The following is an 18,272-nucleotide window of genomic DNA, read 5'->3' on the forward strand; positions in this document are numbered from 1 at the left end:
CTGGATTTCCACCCGCTGCCCTGGAGGACTCTGGTTTACAGCTGAAAATCTGCAATGACATCCACTGCTCCTTCTCCGCCTGCTTCTGACAGAGCCAGCACCCCATTTGCCTGCATTGCCCCACTGAGCCAGCTCACCCCCAGTCCATCTGCAGAGCACTGAGGCTCAGGCTTTCCCGGTCCAGGCACTGGAAGAGACCTTGGCTGGGTGTTAGTCTGCTCCATCTGAACCAGGCATCAGTCCTACTGCTGAGCCTGGGGGGGAGAGTCCCATCCCACTGGGAAGAAATCCTTGCCCCATGTAGGACAAAGCCACTCTCAGGCAAGTTCCCAGGACAATTTGGGTTCATCCTGCCATGTGCAGATGGTGCTTCCAGTGGCCATGCATCTGCTTAGTGTGAGTCTAGAGAGAACACCCTTTCTACCTCTGATCTGCTTCTGAAATGGAAAAAAACAGAAACCCTCCTGCAGGACCTGCTGACACACTCCCAGATAGCAGGGGAGCTGGGACATTCCTGGGATAAGCAGATTCCTGTCTGCTCTGCACTTACTTGTCTCACTCGCCTTTTCCTGAGCTGGCTGCTGGGCTCCCACCCCAGCGGCCGTTGCCTTTCCCCATGCTGCCCTGTGCCCGTGAGGAGCTCAGCCTCCAGCCACACACCCAGCCATGAAGACTTAGTAAGTGACATTCCCACAGTGGTTCCAGGGCATCCTGTTTATTTATATGCACTTTGGGTTCATTGTTTTGCAGCAGCATCCACCAGCAATTAATGCAGAAACATCCTCTCCAGAAAAACTCATTAGAGAATCCCTCCCAGAGTAGAAAGAAGGAAAGGCTCCTTAGACTAACAGATTTGTCAATAAGGGACAGCAGGATTATTAATCCATACTTGTATTGCTTCTACCAAGCTGCTCACTTGCGTTTCTCTCCTCTTGCACAGAATTGTTCCCCTTTTAGAGGGCACTGGGGTTTTCTCAACTGCGCCAGCCCAGATCTGCTTGACCTGGCTTGAAATGGGATGAAGAAATTTGGATTTTGAACTGGGGTTAGCTGGAGTTCAAACCTCAGCCCTGCAAACCTATTGGCTTTGCTGTAAACTGAGTTCAAGCCTTGAGGGGTCTTGTCCTGTTTGCTATTTCCATCAGAGTTTGTGCCGTCACTTGAGCTGGGAGCGAGTGCCGGGAGCCCTGGGGTGCATCGGCCGTGCCCGAACCACCCTGCTGACTCGTGGTTGACGAGCCCGAGGTGGCCTGCGAGGCCAGCAGCACTGCAAGGGCTCCCGGGGCTGATGAGACCCCTTGGGCAATCTCCTGCCCATCCAGTGCTGCAGATGGCATAAGATGACCTTCTAAGCATGTGTGAGGTCTAGTTTTCCTCCTGGCAGCGTAACACCAAAATCTCCTCTTTGATGACCCCACTAAGCCTTGTAAGTGTGGAGAGGACTTTTCAGCACTTCCTTTGCAAGCTCTCAGTCATTTCTGGCGCTTCTTAAATCTGCTGAGATCGAAGAATCAGCCAGTTGCTCCAGGCTCTTGTTTCCCTCTCGGTGCGACCCCCCTCCATCCCAGTGCTGACGACGCACACCCCGGCCTGGCAGCGTGCCCCTCACCAGATGCAGGACCCGGCTTTCCCCACCATGTGCACGGAGGACGGCGAGGACCCCTCACTCCCACCCACCCGGGCTCACTGCCGTGAGCTCGGGGGCCATTTCCAGATGTGACTGCATCACTGCAGCAGGTTGGTTTTTGCTTTCTTTCAAAACCAGGGTTTAAGCCGCCACGTATATAAAGAAATCGCTGTTATAATTATCTTTCTGGCACTATTATTTGTCTAAGCCCTTAGAAGAGGGCTTAGCTTCAGGCTACAGTGAAGAGCACTAAGCAATTGCCACGTTGTCAGTTAGAAAAGACGTGGTTTCTTTTCTGTTTTTTTTTTCCTCCCTAAAATTTTTTCCAGATGTCTTTTTTTTTTCCTTAGGAGAAGTACCAGCAGCTGTACGATTTCAATGTGAGCCGTGACTAATCCAGCGCAGAGAGCATTCAACGAGAGCATGCAATTCATTGGGGTGCGAATCAAGCAAATGAAACTTTGGCTTAGGGGTTGAGTGACCTCTGGAGCCAAACTGGACCTACGCGTGGCACTGAGCTGCATGTGGGAGCTATGGACACTTGTGGTGGGAGGAGAAGGTGCTCCAGATGCCACAGGCAGTTGGCTGTGTTAGAAGGACCCATGGGGTCTTAGACATGGTCACAAAGGTGTGTAGCCAAGTAAAGAAATGGGTGAAGAAGACTTTCTTCTCTTGTTCTTTCCTACTGGCCTCCCAAGCTGCCTGATCACAGAGATCAACCATCTCACTGGGAAGTGATGATGGTTTCTCACAGCCCCCTCCCTTATCTTTCCCCTCCCCTTTCGCTTTCTGTTTTATTTTTTGTTTCTTGTTGGCCATATGGATGTTTAGTCTTACATCTGTTTCTTTCACATGCAGCAGAAGTGCCGCGAGGCCGGATAAGGAGCAAACTGATAAAGAATCACAAATCACGAAGTAACAGGCATCCTACAGAGCAAGGAGCCGGCACAGCCCGGCAGGTCATGGCAGGCCAGTTCCTGTGTTGATATCTAAATCCTCAGCAACATGAGTGGGATGAGTTAAGCACCCGATCGGTGTCTCAGCCCCTCTCAAAGATAGCATGTAATCATGAGGAATGAACCCAAACCCCAGGCAGCCAAGACAAAACACGATGTTGCATTTTCTTATGGTCTTGGGTGTCCTTCACCCAGCATCTGCAATCAGACTGCTGGTGCCCAAATGACTTGTTCTCAGTCCTGCTGGCTACAAGAAACACCATCTTTCCAGCAGCCCCTGGAGAGCAACCTTGCATCGCCCTGGTTGGGGTGAAGGTCGGCACCACAGCTGGATCACAAGCTTCAAAGAGCTGGACTATCTGCAGTGCTCAGGACAGCCCTGCATGTCATGGAGACACTCTTCAGGGACGCCTAAATTCCAGCAATTTGACAAGCCTCTTTTTTTGGCTGCTGGTTTTACTTTGCAATGCAGTGCCGTGACCATGCTGGTGCACAAAGGCTGTCTGGTTCTGCCAGGGGAGCAGATGAACCTTAAATCCTCTCAGTCATGGTGAGATGCAAGGAGAGAGGAGCTGGGTTTTCACCCTGAGCAGAGAGAGGAACAGATGGGGAAAGTGAACTCCAAACAGCTTTGCTGTCTGGCTGCTTCTGGCTGGGCAGCTGCCTCAGCTAAGTTATGATCTGTAAGGTCAAAATATTTAGTGATGTCTGAAGAGACTGTCAGATTCAACTGATCGGCAATTTTGACGGCGAGTTTTGCTCAATCAGTCCAGATCTGCTGGACGATAACCGCAGCAGAGAGACCAATTTGCTGAGGGTCACATCTACCAGCCCAGCATTTCTCTGCCTACTTGGAGCATATTTTAGACGTGTCAAAACTCTCCACATTCTCTGGATCATTCTTTCCTCACCCTCCCCGCAAGGCAGTTCCAGATGGCAGCACTGTTAGGAGAGAGGATAGAGAAGTAAGGACTCTCTTGCCTTCCTCTGCATCTCCCTGAGGACGGGAAACACCAGCTCAGGGACTGAACTACCCCATTGTGAAATGACAGCATTTAACATTTTAATTGCAGTAGACCAAGGCGCTAGGAGTTGCACAGACCAAGCAGAGAGATGGTATTCCTCCCTCCTCCCCCCATGCTGTTAGTCCAAGAGAGCCAGAGAACTGACAAACTCGTTGCAGCAGTGCAGGCAACCGCTGCGACAATGACTCTGCTGGGAAGGTTGCGCTGGGGGCCGATCCGTCCCTGCGAGAGACCCCCTTGATCTCCAGCCCCGCTTGATTTCTCTGGTCTATCCTTTGGACCCAGGCTGTGCCTCAGCCTGTCTTTCGGGCGGGTGGGACTGCCCACTGGGGAGCGAGGGAGAGGAAGAGACCGATTTGGAAAGATAGCGAGGAGGAGGAGGAGGAGAGGCAGCGGGAAACCCAGCCCACCCTTTGGCTTCCTCCTGCCTCCTTCTAAAACCTGCAGATTCCTCCAGCCTGTCCAAGCTCCTGAAGTTTCCTCAGCCCTGCTGCCGGGACTGCGAGGTATGGCCTGAGACCTTCGCGTTTGCCTTTGCTGTGCTATTTCTCCCGGCGTGGGGGTCCCGTTAGCCCCACTCGGGAGGGTCCCTGGTCCGTGGCGTGCAACCGGTGCTGGGCACTGCATCGGTCAGGGTGGGAAGGTGGACGCTCCCCACCCCGAGGAATGCATTTAGAGACCCCTCCTGACTTCTCTTTCTCCTCTTTGCAGCATCTCCGCTCCTAAACTGAGTCTGTTACTGTATTTCGCTGCCAGATTACTGGCTTTAACACTTTGGTGGCATCTGACCCTAAAAGTTTAACCTGGCCTAATTTTTCTCCCTCCTCCCTTTTTCCCCTCTGGGTTTTCTGTTGTGGGGTATTTCCTTAGCGAGATGAGTGAGACCAAAGTCTGGGCACATCAAAACAGTCTGCAGAGCAAATCAGATCTAGTTACAAACCAGTCCCGATTACACCCAGCCCGAGGTGCGTTGGCAGGTGATGTTTTACTCACCAGAATATCTAGAGGAAGAACAAAAGAGCTGTCGACTTCATCTCAGCATTTTTATTTTTTCAGTACAGCCGCTCTTATTTCTCCTAAAAAAAAAAAAAAAAAGACACTCAGCTTTTTGTTCCAAGCAGACTTTGAAACCGTTTCAAGTCCTGTTGCCCTGGTTTGCTGATCCAGCTGATCAACTGTTAAGAGAGACGGAGGCTGCAGGAGAGGAGGAATAAAGCTCTTTGGGGGTTTTTTTTTAGAGTTTTAAGAACTTGGGCTCAGTCAGGCACAATTTTAGGTCCACGCAGAAGAGCCGAGGGCTCGTTTCCTTTAAAGGCAGCCGCTGTCCTTCCCGTGACGGTGACGTGCGTGGCAGTCTAACTCTGCTCTTTGTGTCCCTCCTCTAAGAAAGCTCCACTCTGCTGCATCCAGCCAAGAAAAGGAAACTTAACAGGATGGGGGCTGAATTCCCACCCAAAGCGAAAGGCAACGGTTTCAAGTTGGAGTGAAATCAGGGGCACCGGGAAGGCCGCCGGTACTCCAAGCCCTCAGTTACCACCAACTTGAAACAGCCCAAAAACGCAGCAACCCTCCAAAAGGACAAAAGTAAATTGCAGCCGTTTGTTAGGGTTGATCAGGCGAGTTTTAAGTGGCAATAAAAGGCTGTTGCGTTCTGCGCAGCAGTTAAAGCCAAGCTATTGTCTGCCACATAGGCAGGAGCAGGGATGCAGGCGGTGTTGGGAGGGGGAAGAGGAGAAATAAACTTTTCAGACTTTTTTGCAAGCCACTCCTTCCACAGTCCTCTGCTCTTCCGTGACTCAGCCCCAGAGGAATGTCGGCTCCCATGGAAACCCTTTCTGGGTCCTCTGGTCGGAGGGATGTCGGGGCTGTTATCGCTGGAGCGGCTGCAGCAGGGCCAGTCCAGGGAATGCTTTGAAGATGGTTTGCATTTTTGCAGAATATTTAGCGGACAGTTTCTTCTCTCCCTCCTTTGTGAAGCTGTGCAAGATCAGCTCGCTGTATCCCCCGGGAGCCAGAGGGACCACTTGCACCTGGCACAGAAGTATCTGGGCTGCTTTTGGCACTGGCCTGCGTCCAGCCCAAAGAAAAGAAAAAGCTCGGACAGGACAGCAAAATGCTGTATCGCCTGTCCTTCTGACTGAGGTCTGCAAAGGGCTCATCGGTGAACCGCTGCTTGCAGCCCAGGTCTCATCCACGCACTTTTCTTGGTACTAATTTAATTGTTTCCCATTATGGATGCAATTTGCAACCTAGACAAACTATGACAGCTTCAAGCCAGCCCACAACTATAATGGCATATGGGCTCTTGCCCTTATATCAGTAAGCCCTGTAAGATGTGGAGCATTTATAAGTGCAGAGCTGCTCAACTCCCTGCAAGGGAAATGGGTTAATACAGCACTGTGGCATAGACCTGTCTTTAGTGACTCTGCATGGACAGATGTGGTGGATAGATTTTTTTTTTCCCCTGTGTTTTACTTGGAGCGTGTAAGCGTGTGCATGAGTTAAAAGGAATTTCACTTCCATCTAAACCTAGCTTGGCTTTCTGAGCCTGCACGCTGCATGCGAGGGGACTGCTCTGGTGGCAGGACCCAGGCTGGCTTTTGTCCAGTTCTCTGCTCCTGCCCTGCTCCCCTGGGACCCAGTGGAGCTGCAGCACCTCTGGGTGAGCCGGCACCCTCAGCAGCACGGCCCGGACACGCAAGGACCTGTTCAGCAGGGAGCTTTATGGGGACTCACGCAAACAACTCTGACTTCAAACCGAATTTTAGCTTGGGAGCGGCTGGCTGAGTAAAGCTGAGGGTCTTGCTTGCACAGGGAGGTCAGGGCCAGGCAGTCTGGTGGCTACACTTGGTCACCCATCTGCACCTTGAAAATTATGGCCCACGGTGGGGTTTGTAGGCAGAAGCTGTTTCTGGGTCGGTCCTGCCTTTACATTCAGTCTGAGGTGCTGGGGCATGTCAGACTCTGCAAAGCCTTGGAAGAGCAAGGAGCAAATGGAGGGTGGGTGCGGGAGACCCTGCTGCTCGGGCTTGCTGCCTCCCGCGTGGCCGGGCTGGGGTGCAAGTGGGGAGCCGAGACATGAGATATTTTTTGCCCAATGATTACCCACTCCTGCTCTCTGCTGCTGGCGATGGGAGGTGGCAGCGGGGCCCCTCGCCTGGGTTAGCGGTGGAGGCAGCCGGGGTTATCCCAGTGGCCTCAGGAAGGAGTTGACAAAGTGGCCAGACTCCTCCCCACGCTAACGTGGCATCCCGAAGGGCTTATGCAACCCTGGCCAGGGCCAACGCCACATGGGCCACGGTCCACCACCCACGGAGCCTCCTCCGGAGCCTGCACCCACCTGGTCCTTGTCCTCCCCCAGCCCACAAAGGGTCCCAGGCTGGGCAGGAGGAGACAAGAAGGACCAAGAGAACCCAGTGGTGCAGACTCTCCTCTATGCATCACTGTGGGGTATTTTCCCCAGCAGAAGAAACTGATGATGGTGCTACAGGATTGGGGAGAGGGTGGTAAAGCGTTTGCCCGAGTAGCCTGCTTTGAATTTATGGAGGTGCTGAGGTCAGCCTCAGACCTCCCTATACCCCACGGCTCTCTTGTTAGGGTCATGTCTGCAAAATGCAATGAGCCGCTGGCACTGAGGGATAGCCCGGGCCGTGTTAGAAAGGTGAACCGTTGTGAGGGGTTTATGTGAGCCACAAGACTGTTTACACAGTGACTGGGAGCTGGAGTCCCCACTCAGGGTGCAAGTGGGGTCAAGCATTAGAAAGGCAGTGCAGGCCATGGGTCCTGCAGCCCGTGGGTGCCAGGCTGTCTTCTCCATCATCAGCAGCCAGGAGGGCAGGCCTGAGGAGGGGGTGGTGACCATGGAGGCTTCTCTTATTTTATATTCAGCAGCCCTCTCTGTGCCCACAATGTGCTGGTTTCCAGCATCTTGCAAAATGCTGGCTTCTGTTGATTCCATTAGGATACAGAAGGGTGTAAGCCCCTGCTTGCTAAAATCTCTTTCCCAGTCCTGTTTTCCTCTGTCCAAAATGACCCCCTGCTGCACCCCATTGCTCTGTCCCTCATGCTGCCCTCTGCCCTCCGTAGGGCTCTTGCAGAGCTGCGCCAGGCATTCCCAGTTCAGGATCCCTTGCAGGGATCCCCCCAAGCCCCTCCAGCTGCGGGATGGATGCTGAGCTCATGGTATGGCCTAGCTGCCAGCTCCAAAGATCATCCTCTTGGACAGCAGGACCATGGTAGGTCCACAAGGAGGGAGACTTGCACCATGGACCAGGGTCTTTTGCCAGAGCAGCTCTGTGCACAGGGCTCCTGAGCCATTATTTCAGGAGTTTTGGCCACCAGGCATTCAGGAAAGACCATGCCTTTGCAAAAGAGCCAGGGGCTCACAGATGCTGCAATGTCCTCTGTGCACAGCCTCTGCTTCCAGGAGGATGTTGTTTTTCAAATAAACTTGTTTTCCCATCTCCAGGGTGAGACAGGTCTGCAGAGCCTGTTTGCTCAGACTCTTTCGTGCTCTTTCTTCCTCCAAACACAACACTGGCAGCTCTGACTGTCTGCTGGCTCCTAGCAAGCATGTAATTCCCTGACCCCTGCTTAGTACATGCCCAGACTTTGAAATTCAGGGGTTTTGGGGGGGGCTTGGGGAAATGATCTGAGATGGCCTTGGTCTGGGGTTGCATTTCCCTTAATGCCATCTTCCACGTATACATCCACTGTCCTCTGCTCCAGGCTGGGCACTGCCATGTTTCTGCCCAACAAGCATCACTGAACGTCAGAGCATCTTCCAAAGCAAACAAGCCCCTTGGGAGAAGCCCAGGAGGAGCGTTGACAAGCCAGGGGATGGCAGCAAGGGAGGACATGGCCAGATTCAACAGTACTTTTCCACCTCTCCCCCAAACCACCCCTCCAGAAGTGAAGAACCAGTGATGTCTCCTGGCAAATGCCGGGAGAGCTCTCAGCAGCTTCCAGAGCAAATACAGATGAGGGGAAGGGACGGCATGTACTGAGCAGGAGAGGAGGGAGCTGCTCAACTGCAGCCTCGCCAGAGCAAACGGGCTCATCTACCCCCACCCGCAGCCCCTCTCCCCACAGGTCCTCTGTCCCACCACAGCAGCCATCCCCACTACCCCGTGTTCCCAGCCCTCCGACGTCCCTTGGAATCTGCCCTCCATGCCCTGACACCTATTTTGCACGGACACCCCGCCAAGGCTGGGTGAGGTGCTGAAATTGGAAGGAGGATTTCAGCCTCTGCGTGGTCAAACCTTGCTAAATTAGGAAGCACAGCCCAGCCTGGCTGGTGCCCTGGCAGCACAGCATTGGCATGGATTTATACCCAGAGAGCTTCCGTGCATGGGGAGGAAGGGAAAGGATGCACTGGCAAATGAGATATCCATCCATGCTCGCTAAGAGAGAAGAAGACACCTTGTCCAGCGCTTTCTGTCCCAACAGAGCCATCCATCCACCCAGCCCCAGGGAGCCAGTGGGCTGCAATGCCCCAGTCACGCAGGTGGAGCGGAGGAGGGCGAGCGGAAGGGAGGCAGCGGAAGCCTTGGCAGGGGGACAAGTCCCCTCGCTGGCAGGAGACAAACCGGGGGTGTTTCGCTCTCCCAGCAGGCGGAAGGGAGCAGGCATTCCCCGCTGTCAGGAGTGGGACGCCACCAGCATATTAAGCGGCCAGCTGAGCTCCTCTCTGCCCTCACACAGAGGGGCTCAATCCTGCCAAACAGGAACCAGAGGGGGACAAGGACAGGGCGATTTCACCAGCTGCGCTCTCCTTCTGGCTCGCATCGCGGCCGGTGTTAGCTGGGCTGCCTGGCTCACTCATCCTACAGAGTACCTGCAACAGCCCAAACCGGGAGGGTGCAAAGGGCTCATCCTCCTGGAGCTCAGCTCCTGGCAGAACACAACCCCAAAGCATCTTGGATCCCTCAGACCCAGTTTGGGGACCCTCGGGTCTGAGCAGGAAAAGGAAAAACTACAGTAGAGACCCCAACGTTTGGGGTTGCTTGGGATGGGGGATTGGTCCCTGATAGCCCTAGAGATGTCTGTGTCCATGTGGGAAGGAGTTTTCTCGAGTTAATTCTCAAGTGCCCCGTCTCCCTGTCTCTCTGTTCTCTCTTTCCTTCCTCCACTTTCATTTTTCCTCTGATTGACAAATAAAACAGTAGAGAGTTTCATTGCTTATATCTGGGGCTCATATCAGGGCCTTTTAACACCAAAAAAAATTCTTTTGGTCCAGAAAAACTCCTGTGAAGGAAAGGAGAGCTGCCATTTTGACTGCATTTTTTCTAAAGCTATCCAGGAAAGCAACAGAAACCTAAACCCCCCACCATCCCATTTTGCAAAATCAAAAGAATTTATCTTGGAAACACTATTTGGTTTAAGGTTTTTGCCTAGAAAAGCCAGCATGTGGGTCTGCAAGATTGAACAGACAAGGCAGGAAACGAAGAGAACGCTCTTTTCTAAGTGTCTGCCTGCCAGCAGTGAGCTCAGCCTGGAGCCGAGGAGCACATAGCGGCCTCCTTCCTCATCCCTCCTTTTCCTCTCTTTTATTCAGGGTCTGCTGAAAGATGAGGGTCTGGATTTTTTTCCTTCTCTGCCTGGCAGGCAAAGCCCTGGCAGCTCCGGTAAGTACGGGAGACAACAGAGCTTCTCTGCTTTCAGGGTTGTCCATCCAGTGTATCTGATGGGGACTTTTTTTAATAATGAATAAAGCCCTGATGGATGGGGGGGCAGCGGGGAGAGAGGAAACCTGAGGGTGGCCCTACTGCTTGTCCCAGCGGGTCACCCCTCCTTGGGACCATCCTTCCCATGGACCCCAGCTCATGGTCCTTTTCCCCGCAGCAGGAGGCTCTGCCCGATGAGACGGAGGTCATCGAAGATCCCACCACGGAGGTAGGTGACTCTGCTTCCTCGTCACCCATCCCTTGCAGCACCTACCGCTCTGGGAAGAGCATCTCTGGGGCCGAGCTCTTTGTGCACCCCCACCAGAAACACTGACCTCTTTTGCAGGAGCCCGTGGGGGCTAACCCTGTCCAGGTGGAGGTGGGAGAGTTCGAGGAACCCACTGAGGATGTAGAAGAGATTGTTGCAGAGAGTAAGTCGCTCTTCCCCTGCCCTCCAGCAGACAGACACATCTTTCTTTCCCTGGGTGGGGGAGATTTAGCCACCCCGAACAATGAGGAACTTCTTTGGGAAAGGCTGTAGCACAAGGATGATGCCAACCTAGATGCACACTTAAGAGCAAAAGAGGTGCATGGCCTCTTTCCAGCACTGGATTCTCTGTAAGTCCTTTTTTTGCAACAGAAAAGCCATTGCATTGTGTGGCTACAGAAAGGAGTCCAGGATTAGCCTGAGAGCTAATGTGGACTTCTGGAAACGCTCACATCTTCCTAGTGCAAGAAGAGATGCTCTGGGCTCTCCCTGGTGAAGTCTCTATCTTCCCTCTGTGCTGAGATGCCCTGGGCAGCTCGTGGGAGGTAAGGATGGGGCAGGCTGTGACTTTGCTCCCTGCCCTCTCCCAGACCCCTGCCAGAACCACCACTGCAAGCATGGCAAGGTGTGCGAGGTGGATGACAACAACTCACCCATGTGTGTGTGCCAGGACCCCTCCAGCTGCCCAGCCACTGCTGGCGTCTTTGAGAAGGTGAGGGCAGAAGCTGCTTGATGGACTGGAGCGGGGAGGGACCCCACATGGGACATCACCAGAGATGGTGGGGGAGACAGAGTCAGGGTGGCAGGTCCCCATCTGGCCTTAGCCAGTGGTAACCAAGGAGCTGTTGTCCACTCCAGGGAAACAAGTTAAACATCTCATTTGGGGGCTTTCCCTGCTGACTCCCCAGCAAGGCTGGGCTTCGCTGCCTCTCACGCAGCATCTCCCCATCCTGTGCAGGTCTGCGGCACTGACAACAAGACCTACGACTCCTCCTGCCATTTCTTTGCCACCAAGTGCACCTTGGAGGGAACCAAGAAAGGACACAAGCTGCACCTGGACTACATTGGGCCTTGCAAATGTAAGTGGAGCCATTCCCTTAGACAAGGAGAACTTTAACCTGAGCAAAGCCCCCTTGCCCATGGGCTGAGGGAGGGCAAAGGTCCAGGCAGGCTCAGGGCTGAGGTGGGAGGGCACTGGGGCTGCATGTCCAGACGCTGCAGTGACCACCATGTATGGCTTCCAGTCATCCCCGCCTGCCTGGACACAGAGCTGACTGAGTTCCCCCTGCGCATGCGGGACTGGCTCAAGAATGTGCTGATCACCCTGTATGAGCGCGATGAGGACAACAACCTGCTGACCGAGAAGCAGAAGCTCAAGGTGAGGGATTGGGAAGGGAGCCTGGGAGCTCAGCCCACCAACAGACCAGCACACATGGGGAGCCCATCCAGAATGACCCGTGGGCACCCCATGTAAAGGCCCTCCCAGGGCCCCCCCTTGCACCCCATCCGCCTGCTGACAAGGTCTCCCCGGCCTCTCCTGTGACAGGTGAAGAAGATCCACGAGAACGAGAAGCGCCTGGAGGCCGGTGACCACACCGTGGAGCTGCTGGCCCGTGACTTTGAGAAGAACTACAACATGTACATCTTCCCCGTGCACTGGCAATTTGGGCAGCTGGACCAGCACCCCATTGATGGGTGAGTGTCAGCAGAGCAGGATGGGGGGCCCCTGCCAAAGACCCTTTCCTGCCCAAGGACCAGTATGATTTGGGGGCAGAAGGTGTCAAGGCAGGCTGGAGATGTGACACAAGTGGATGGCTGATGGCAGAGGCACAGGCAAAGCCCTGTGGAGGGACAACCCCTACACACAACTGGCAGGGGCTGGGGCAAACCAGGCTGGGGTAGAGGCAGTTTTGCCTTCTGCAAACAGCTCTTCTGCAGAAAGAGGGGCCTCCCCCAGCCCCAGCTGCTCCCGTCTCCCTTGGGTGTGGAGTTTCTGTCTTCTCAGATTTACTGTCGTATGATAGCTCCCTAAAATATCTTAGTCCAAAGGCCCCGGGATAACTTCAACAGCTGAAACAGCAGCTGCTGGCTTAGCTGCGAGCTGGAGATGGGCACGAGAGTGATCACACACACAGACCTGTGGGGTGGGGGCAGCTGGCGAGGACCCCCAGCTGCTGGCTATTTCGTGACTAGCACAGCCGGTTGCAAAAGCAGACACCGGTCCTTGACCTTCATGACACTCAGAAGTGGATACTGGGAGGGCACTGGGACAGCAGTCAAACCAAACAGAGACCTGGGGCCAGCATCTTGCTCTGCGCTGGCCCCCGCACCCAGCAGAGCATCTCCCCTCGCGTGGGAGGGCGGCTGGCGTTGGTGGGCAGCACGTTCACCGTGCGGTCACCTCGGCAGGTACCTGTCCCACACCGAGCTGGCCCCCCTTCGTGCCCCCCTCATCCCCATGGAGCACTGCACCACCCGCTTCTTCGAGGCTTGCGATCTGGACAACGACAAGTACATCGCCCTGGAGGAGTGGGCCAGCTGCTTTGGCATTAAGGAGCGTAAGTACCGAGTAGGGAAGGAATGGGGGTGGAGGGGACACCGAAAAGCACCCCCAAAGTCCCCACTCGGGATGAAGCAGTGCATTACAGCCTGTCCTGGGGAGGGAAAAGCAGGGGAGAGCGGGGAGGGGGGATTGCAGGAGCAGTGGGACCCTGGCAGCATCCGCCTCCTAACCTCATCTCTCTCTTTTCCTTCCACAGAGGACATAGACAAGGATCTTGTGATCTAAACCCCCAGCTTCCTTCTCTGCTGCCAACTTTGTCTTGTTTTAACCTTCCCACTTCCTTTGGTTTTTAAACCGCTTTTGTTTTGTTTTGTTTTTTCCCTGGGAACAAGGTGCTAATATAGATCTAAACATATGTAGTAACGGTGCTAAGAGAAATAACAGTCCTCATTCATAGCCTGATCTATTACCACTAGATTACTCACTTGGCTGTTTCTACACGCTCTTACCAGCCCTTTCTCTCTCCGACGTGTCTTTACCATTGACCGACCCCATTCCTGTCCTAAATATCCGCTCCATCTCGGTATCCGCTCTCGGATCGACTTCTCTTAACTTCTTACTAACAACACGTTCTTGGACACGTCAGCGTAGACACAAAGACCTCTCAGCTGATTCACCGCCCCCAGTTACAGACCACCAGAAAGGGAAGGCAGAGCCAGAGGATGTAGAAGGATTGGGCTTTTCGAGCAGAGCAGCTGGGGGTGACATTGTGGTCACCCAGCTCATGGTAGGGGTATGGAGAGGGGTGAGAAAGACATAGAGTGGCAGGATTTCATGTTCCTTTTTTTTTTTTTCATTCCCAGGGCTTGAATTTAACAATCATTGGGCACAAAAAAAAAGGGCTAATCAAACCAACAAATAGGAAAGCGCACAAAAATTAAAACAAATAAAAAGAAACGCATCCCATCCTGTAAAATCCCCTCAAAAAATAAAGGTTTGAAAGTGCTACGTGCTTTACCATTACTCAATGACCATACTGCTGTTGTGTTTTCTGTGCTGCAAAGGGAGATCGGGTGCGGCCGCCTGTTCCCCCGGGGTACGCGTGGCTGACCTTGCTGTTGCGATTCTGCGATTCTGCTGTAGCTGAGATAAAGCTCTTGGCTCTCCCCAAATCACAGTGCCCTTGAGCACTTCCCACCTCTGCCTTGGTCATGCTTAAATTCCAGCCCTGCTTTCCCAGGGAAGCTGTGTCAGGCTTGGAAGGGACATTTCTGCTCAGAAAGAGGCATGCTTGCCACACGCTCGAGGGAAAGGCTGTAATATTTTTTTCCTGTTGTGGATTTTGGGGGTTAAGGAATGGGCAGGAGGGAAGGGAGAAGGTATTTGGATTTTGCTTTATAGAGAGGGTCCTGACAGGAGCAAAGGTATGGTTAAATCTCACAGGCTGAGAACTCTTTTTTTTTTTTTTTTTACCTCTGAATGTTCCCTGTGCCTTATGTTATTAAATTCCTGCCACAGTGTGAGCAACCTGATGAGTCTCTGTAATAAAAAATACTGATTTGAAACACTGACAATAAACAAGCTTGCAATGTTCCTCTGTTTCATCCCATCCCGATGAGGGGGATTCCACACATCATGCATGCGTTCAAGTTGTAACACAGGCATCCCAGCCCAGGGAAGAGTCTGGTCCAAGGTAAGCTGAGATACCTCTGCCAGTCACAGCCCATCACCTCACTGTAAATGGGCTTGTTGGGGGATATCGGATGGGTAATGCATGGGCAGATGGAGCTGGAGTGATGGAGGCAGGCAGGGTCACTGCAGCAGCCAACACAGACACTCGCGTGGCTCTAAGGCCCTTGCTTTCACGAGCAATAAAATCTCTGGGAAAGGTGAAAAGGCACAACAGTAGAAAATAAACACTGCCATTTGCAGAGGCTAAAAATATTCATGTTGCAAGACCTCTGGTTAAGCTGTGAGGTCCCCCTGTTAACAGCCCCTTGCCGGACCTGCTGTGCTCCAGACGCAGGCTGCAGGGTCAGATCCTGCACAGGGTGGCTCCCGGCTGCGGAGCCTGGGCAGGTCCCATGGGAGACGGTCACTTTGCAGGTGCTTTGCCAAGCTGTTTGAACCCAGTGGGAAAGCTGGTGACCAGAGGGGCCAGGCAAAGGTTTTTCACCCCTGCCTTGAACCCCAGGGCTCATTCCACCCAGCCACACTGCTTTAGCCAGAGGGGGGTTTCTCAATGGAGTGACAGCAAATGCCTCCCCCCCTCAGAGGCTGCCACCGAGATTTAGGAGGCCTGGCACAGCAAGGGACACTGCTGCCCATGACCCCCACCTGCAAGATCCAGCAGGCTCCAGCAGCCGTCAGCTGCCAAACCACCTCCGGGCCAGGAAAGCTGGTGAGAGAGGATTTGGGCAGCGGAGAGGATGGGAAGACAGGCAGGGAGCAGAGGAGATTAGCCACCCTGTGCAAACCTGCTTTCCAGTCGCTCCCTCTCAGCCAGAAACTCCCGCTCGCGCTCCTCCGCCAAGACGCAGCCACATTCCTTCCAGCTCCAGCCCTCCCCACCAGTGCCGCCGGACAGACACGGGCGGCTTCGCTCCCATGCAAGGGAAGGCTTTCCAGCCCTCCTCTCCTCTGCCTTCCTCTCTTGTGCGGGAATCTGCTCTAAATCCCAGCAAGCTCAGGAAAGTCAGCAGGCTCCACCAGGAGAGCCGGCGATCACGGCTCAGGAAGGCGAAGGGATCCATCTCTAAGGCCATGTCCCATCCCAGGTGACGATACTCATGTCCCCATAGTCTGGCAAAGCCCAAAGGACCCAACTCAGTGGTATTACAAGTGCAGCTGTCCTGGCTTTAACTTGAGCATCAAAGTGAGCTCAGGAGGTTGCAGCTGGGCTTCCCTTAACCCTTCAAAGGTCACAGCCTGAAGTATCAAGCTGCTGGAATTTCACTGCCTTGGGGCAAATGCCATACATGGGGTTACATCAGGACTTCAGGAATAAGCTGGCCTTTTTAAGCTTTCAGACCTAGACAGTCAGCAAGGGTGGAATAGAACAGCCCTTTCCCTGTTACAGCCAAAATCAAGCCTTCCCGTGCCTGCACAGAAGAAACTCGCCTATACTTTCCAAGTGGAAATTCTCCCTGTGGTTAGTGCTGACTGAGAAAACAGTCTGCAAACTTGAAAAAAAAAAAAAAGAAAAATAACAGAAAGATCTGGATCCAAAACCAGCCTGACACAAGCACAATCTGACCTGAGTGCTACAGTGCATCTGCAGGCAGAGGTGGCTAATTTTGCTGTAGTTACCCAGGGCAGCACCACAGAGCAGCTCACTGAGCATTGTCCTGCATTCAACAAAGAAAAGATGGGGAAAGATAAAGATTCCTGAAGAGATTAGTGCTTTCCTGTCTGTTTTCTTGACCCTTACTTTTACAAAAGAAACAAACTGTGCCATAAATGCTGCATTAAGGTTTGTGGCTTAAATATTGCAAATGCAGGTGATGCAAAAAAGCCTGGGCTCCAAGGCTCACTGTTTGCAAGATGTAGCTGCACCTGGAGATGCTTCTGCTTTAGCTAATGGTGCCACTGGAAACCTACAGGGTTAAACCCATCCTGCAACATGTGCGAAGGCTGGTTTCACACAGGATCGAGCCTCATTACCTAAAATCAGTTCTGCAAAGGAAGATCGAGCCATATAACTGCAGGCTTTGACCCATATTCAGCTGACCCATGGTGGTGGGGTTGATGGAGTTGTTGTTGCCCATCGTTAGGTATCTCTTCCAGCACACCCAGACTTGCTGGTAATGGGGGATCCCATCACGACCCGCTGGGTCTCACACAGGGTGGGTCCCACAGTGCCTGGCGGGGACGGTGCCAGGACCACCTCCATCCCTCTGCCCGGCTCCAGCTCTTTGAGCACCTCCTGAACTACCCATATCCCCCGCAGAGCCCTTTCTTTTTGGCTTAAACCGGCCCATATATTTCAAAGACAGACAAACTCGCTAAAACCAAGCCCTACCTCCAGCGAAGAGACAACGCCAGGGAAAAACATCTCAGGGGATGCATCTCCCCGGCCTGGAGCGAGACGAGGATGGAGGCAGACCCCCCTCTGCCGCCCCAAATTGGGAGAGACACCTCCTCCTCCTCCATCCCCAGCTCCATCTCCAGCCCCCGGTGCGGAGGCAGCGGCGCGGCGCGGCCGGCGGGGGGAGCGGCAGGGCAAGGGACGGAGCCCGGCGGGATGGAGCGGGGAAGAGCCGGGTGTTCCCGATCAAGGAGGGTGGGTTTGTAGCTGTTGTGCTGGGGCAGGGGCTGCCCGGGCACAGGGCGGGAGGAGGGACCTGTTCCCCTGGGTGTAAAGCCCAGGGCTTTGTCCTTCGTAGGGGAGCGTCTCAGCAGCAGCAAGATGTGGCCTCGCAAAATGCAGCCCTGGTTCCTTTTGGGGCTACGTCTCTGCCCACGCCTGGTCATCCCATCCCATCCCATCCCATCCCATGCCCACTCAAAGGTGCCCAAGCTCCCCCCAGCCTTTCCTGGAGCACAGACCACTTTTCAGTCTAAAGGACACGTGGCTTATACGATCCCAGGCTTTCTGTTTTTCTGATTGGTCTGCCCATCCCAGTGCCATTCCCTCTAATTTTTGAACCTACTGTCTAGTTTTAACCTGATTTGATGGGGTATAAAACCACAAGTATGTCACATTCCTCCAGGTAGCATTAAGACAGAGCGAGGACACACACATATGGACAAGTACTTCGCCACACAGTGATGCTGAAGTCTAACAAGAGCTGGGCTAGGTCTGCCTCCCAGATGCTCTGGTGCCAAGATAATTGCACGGTAGGTAAGTATTTGTGTCAGGGACTAGCCAGTTTCTGCATTGGCCATGGAGAGTTACATTACTTTCTGTATCACAGCCTTCCACGTAAACCATGGCTATTTCTCAATTCAGCCCACTTTTTGTCAGCCTTGGTGTTGTGCTCCTAACTCTGATTCTGTGATTCTTGGGAAACGACTCGCCCCAGGACACATTTTTATGTGCATTCCCTACATTTTTCTTAATTTCATATTCCTTTTGATCACTGCTTCAGTTGGACTCAAGAGGCTATACAAGTCTCTTGTTATTTCTTGTCCAAACACCTTGCTGATCACCTTTACTGTCTGGGTTCTGGAGACTTTGCTGCCGTCAGCTACAGGGCCGAAATTCCCCGTGCGCAAAGCCAAGCCTG

At 53.5% G+C, this 18,272-nt stretch overlaps 1 protein-coding gene and 1 long non-coding RNA gene across 2 annotated transcripts; both read left to right on the forward strand.

Moving 5' to 3' along the window:
- The first annotated feature begins 569 nt into the window (after positions 1 to 569).
- Positions 570 to 2,526, forward strand: LOC138682358 (uncharacterized). The gene is made up of 3 exons (XR_011322459.1): positions 570 to 677; positions 941 to 1,737; positions 1,978 to 2,526. It is a non-coding gene; the product is annotated as an uncharacterized lncRNA (long non-coding RNA).
- Positions 2,527 to 3,922: 1,396 nt separating this feature from the next.
- SPARC (secreted protein acidic and cysteine rich) lies at positions 3,923 to 14,637 on the forward strand. The gene is made up of 10 exons (XM_069772774.1): positions 3,923 to 4,114; positions 10,165 to 10,234; positions 10,452 to 10,502; positions 10,620 to 10,704; positions 11,132 to 11,253; positions 11,500 to 11,620; positions 11,786 to 11,919; positions 12,088 to 12,236; positions 12,951 to 13,099; positions 13,301 to 14,637. The coding sequence occupies exons 2-10, from the start codon at positions 10,178 to 10,180 to the stop codon at positions 13,327 to 13,329; spliced, it is 897 nt and encodes a 298-aa protein (XP_069628875.1). The 5' UTR covers positions 3,923 to 4,114; positions 10,165 to 10,177; the 3' UTR covers positions 13,330 to 14,637.
- The last annotated feature ends 3,635 nt before the right edge of the window (positions 14,638 to 18,272 follow it).

The sequence above is a fragment of the Haliaeetus albicilla genome, chromosome 27 (assembly GCF_947461875.1).
Source record: "Haliaeetus albicilla chromosome 27, bHalAlb1.1, whole genome shotgun sequence".
NCBI lineage: Eukaryota > Metazoa > Chordata > Aves > Accipitriformes > Accipitridae > Haliaeetus > Haliaeetus albicilla.

Bases quoted from the DNA above. Each gene is read 5' to 3' on its own strand.
- SPARC (XM_069772774.1), top strand. From the start codon at position 10,178: ATGAGGGTCTGGATTTTTTTCCTTCTCTGCCTGGCAGGCAAAGCCCTG. The intron at 10,235-10,451 runs GTAAGTACGGGA...TTTTCCCCGCAG, and splicing joins GCAAAGCCCTGGCAGCTCCG to CAGGAGGCTCTGCCCGATGA. The intron at 11,920-12,087 runs GTGAGGGATTGG...CTCCTGTGACAG, and splicing joins CCGAGAAGCAGAAGCTCAAG to GTGAAGAAGATCCACGAGAA.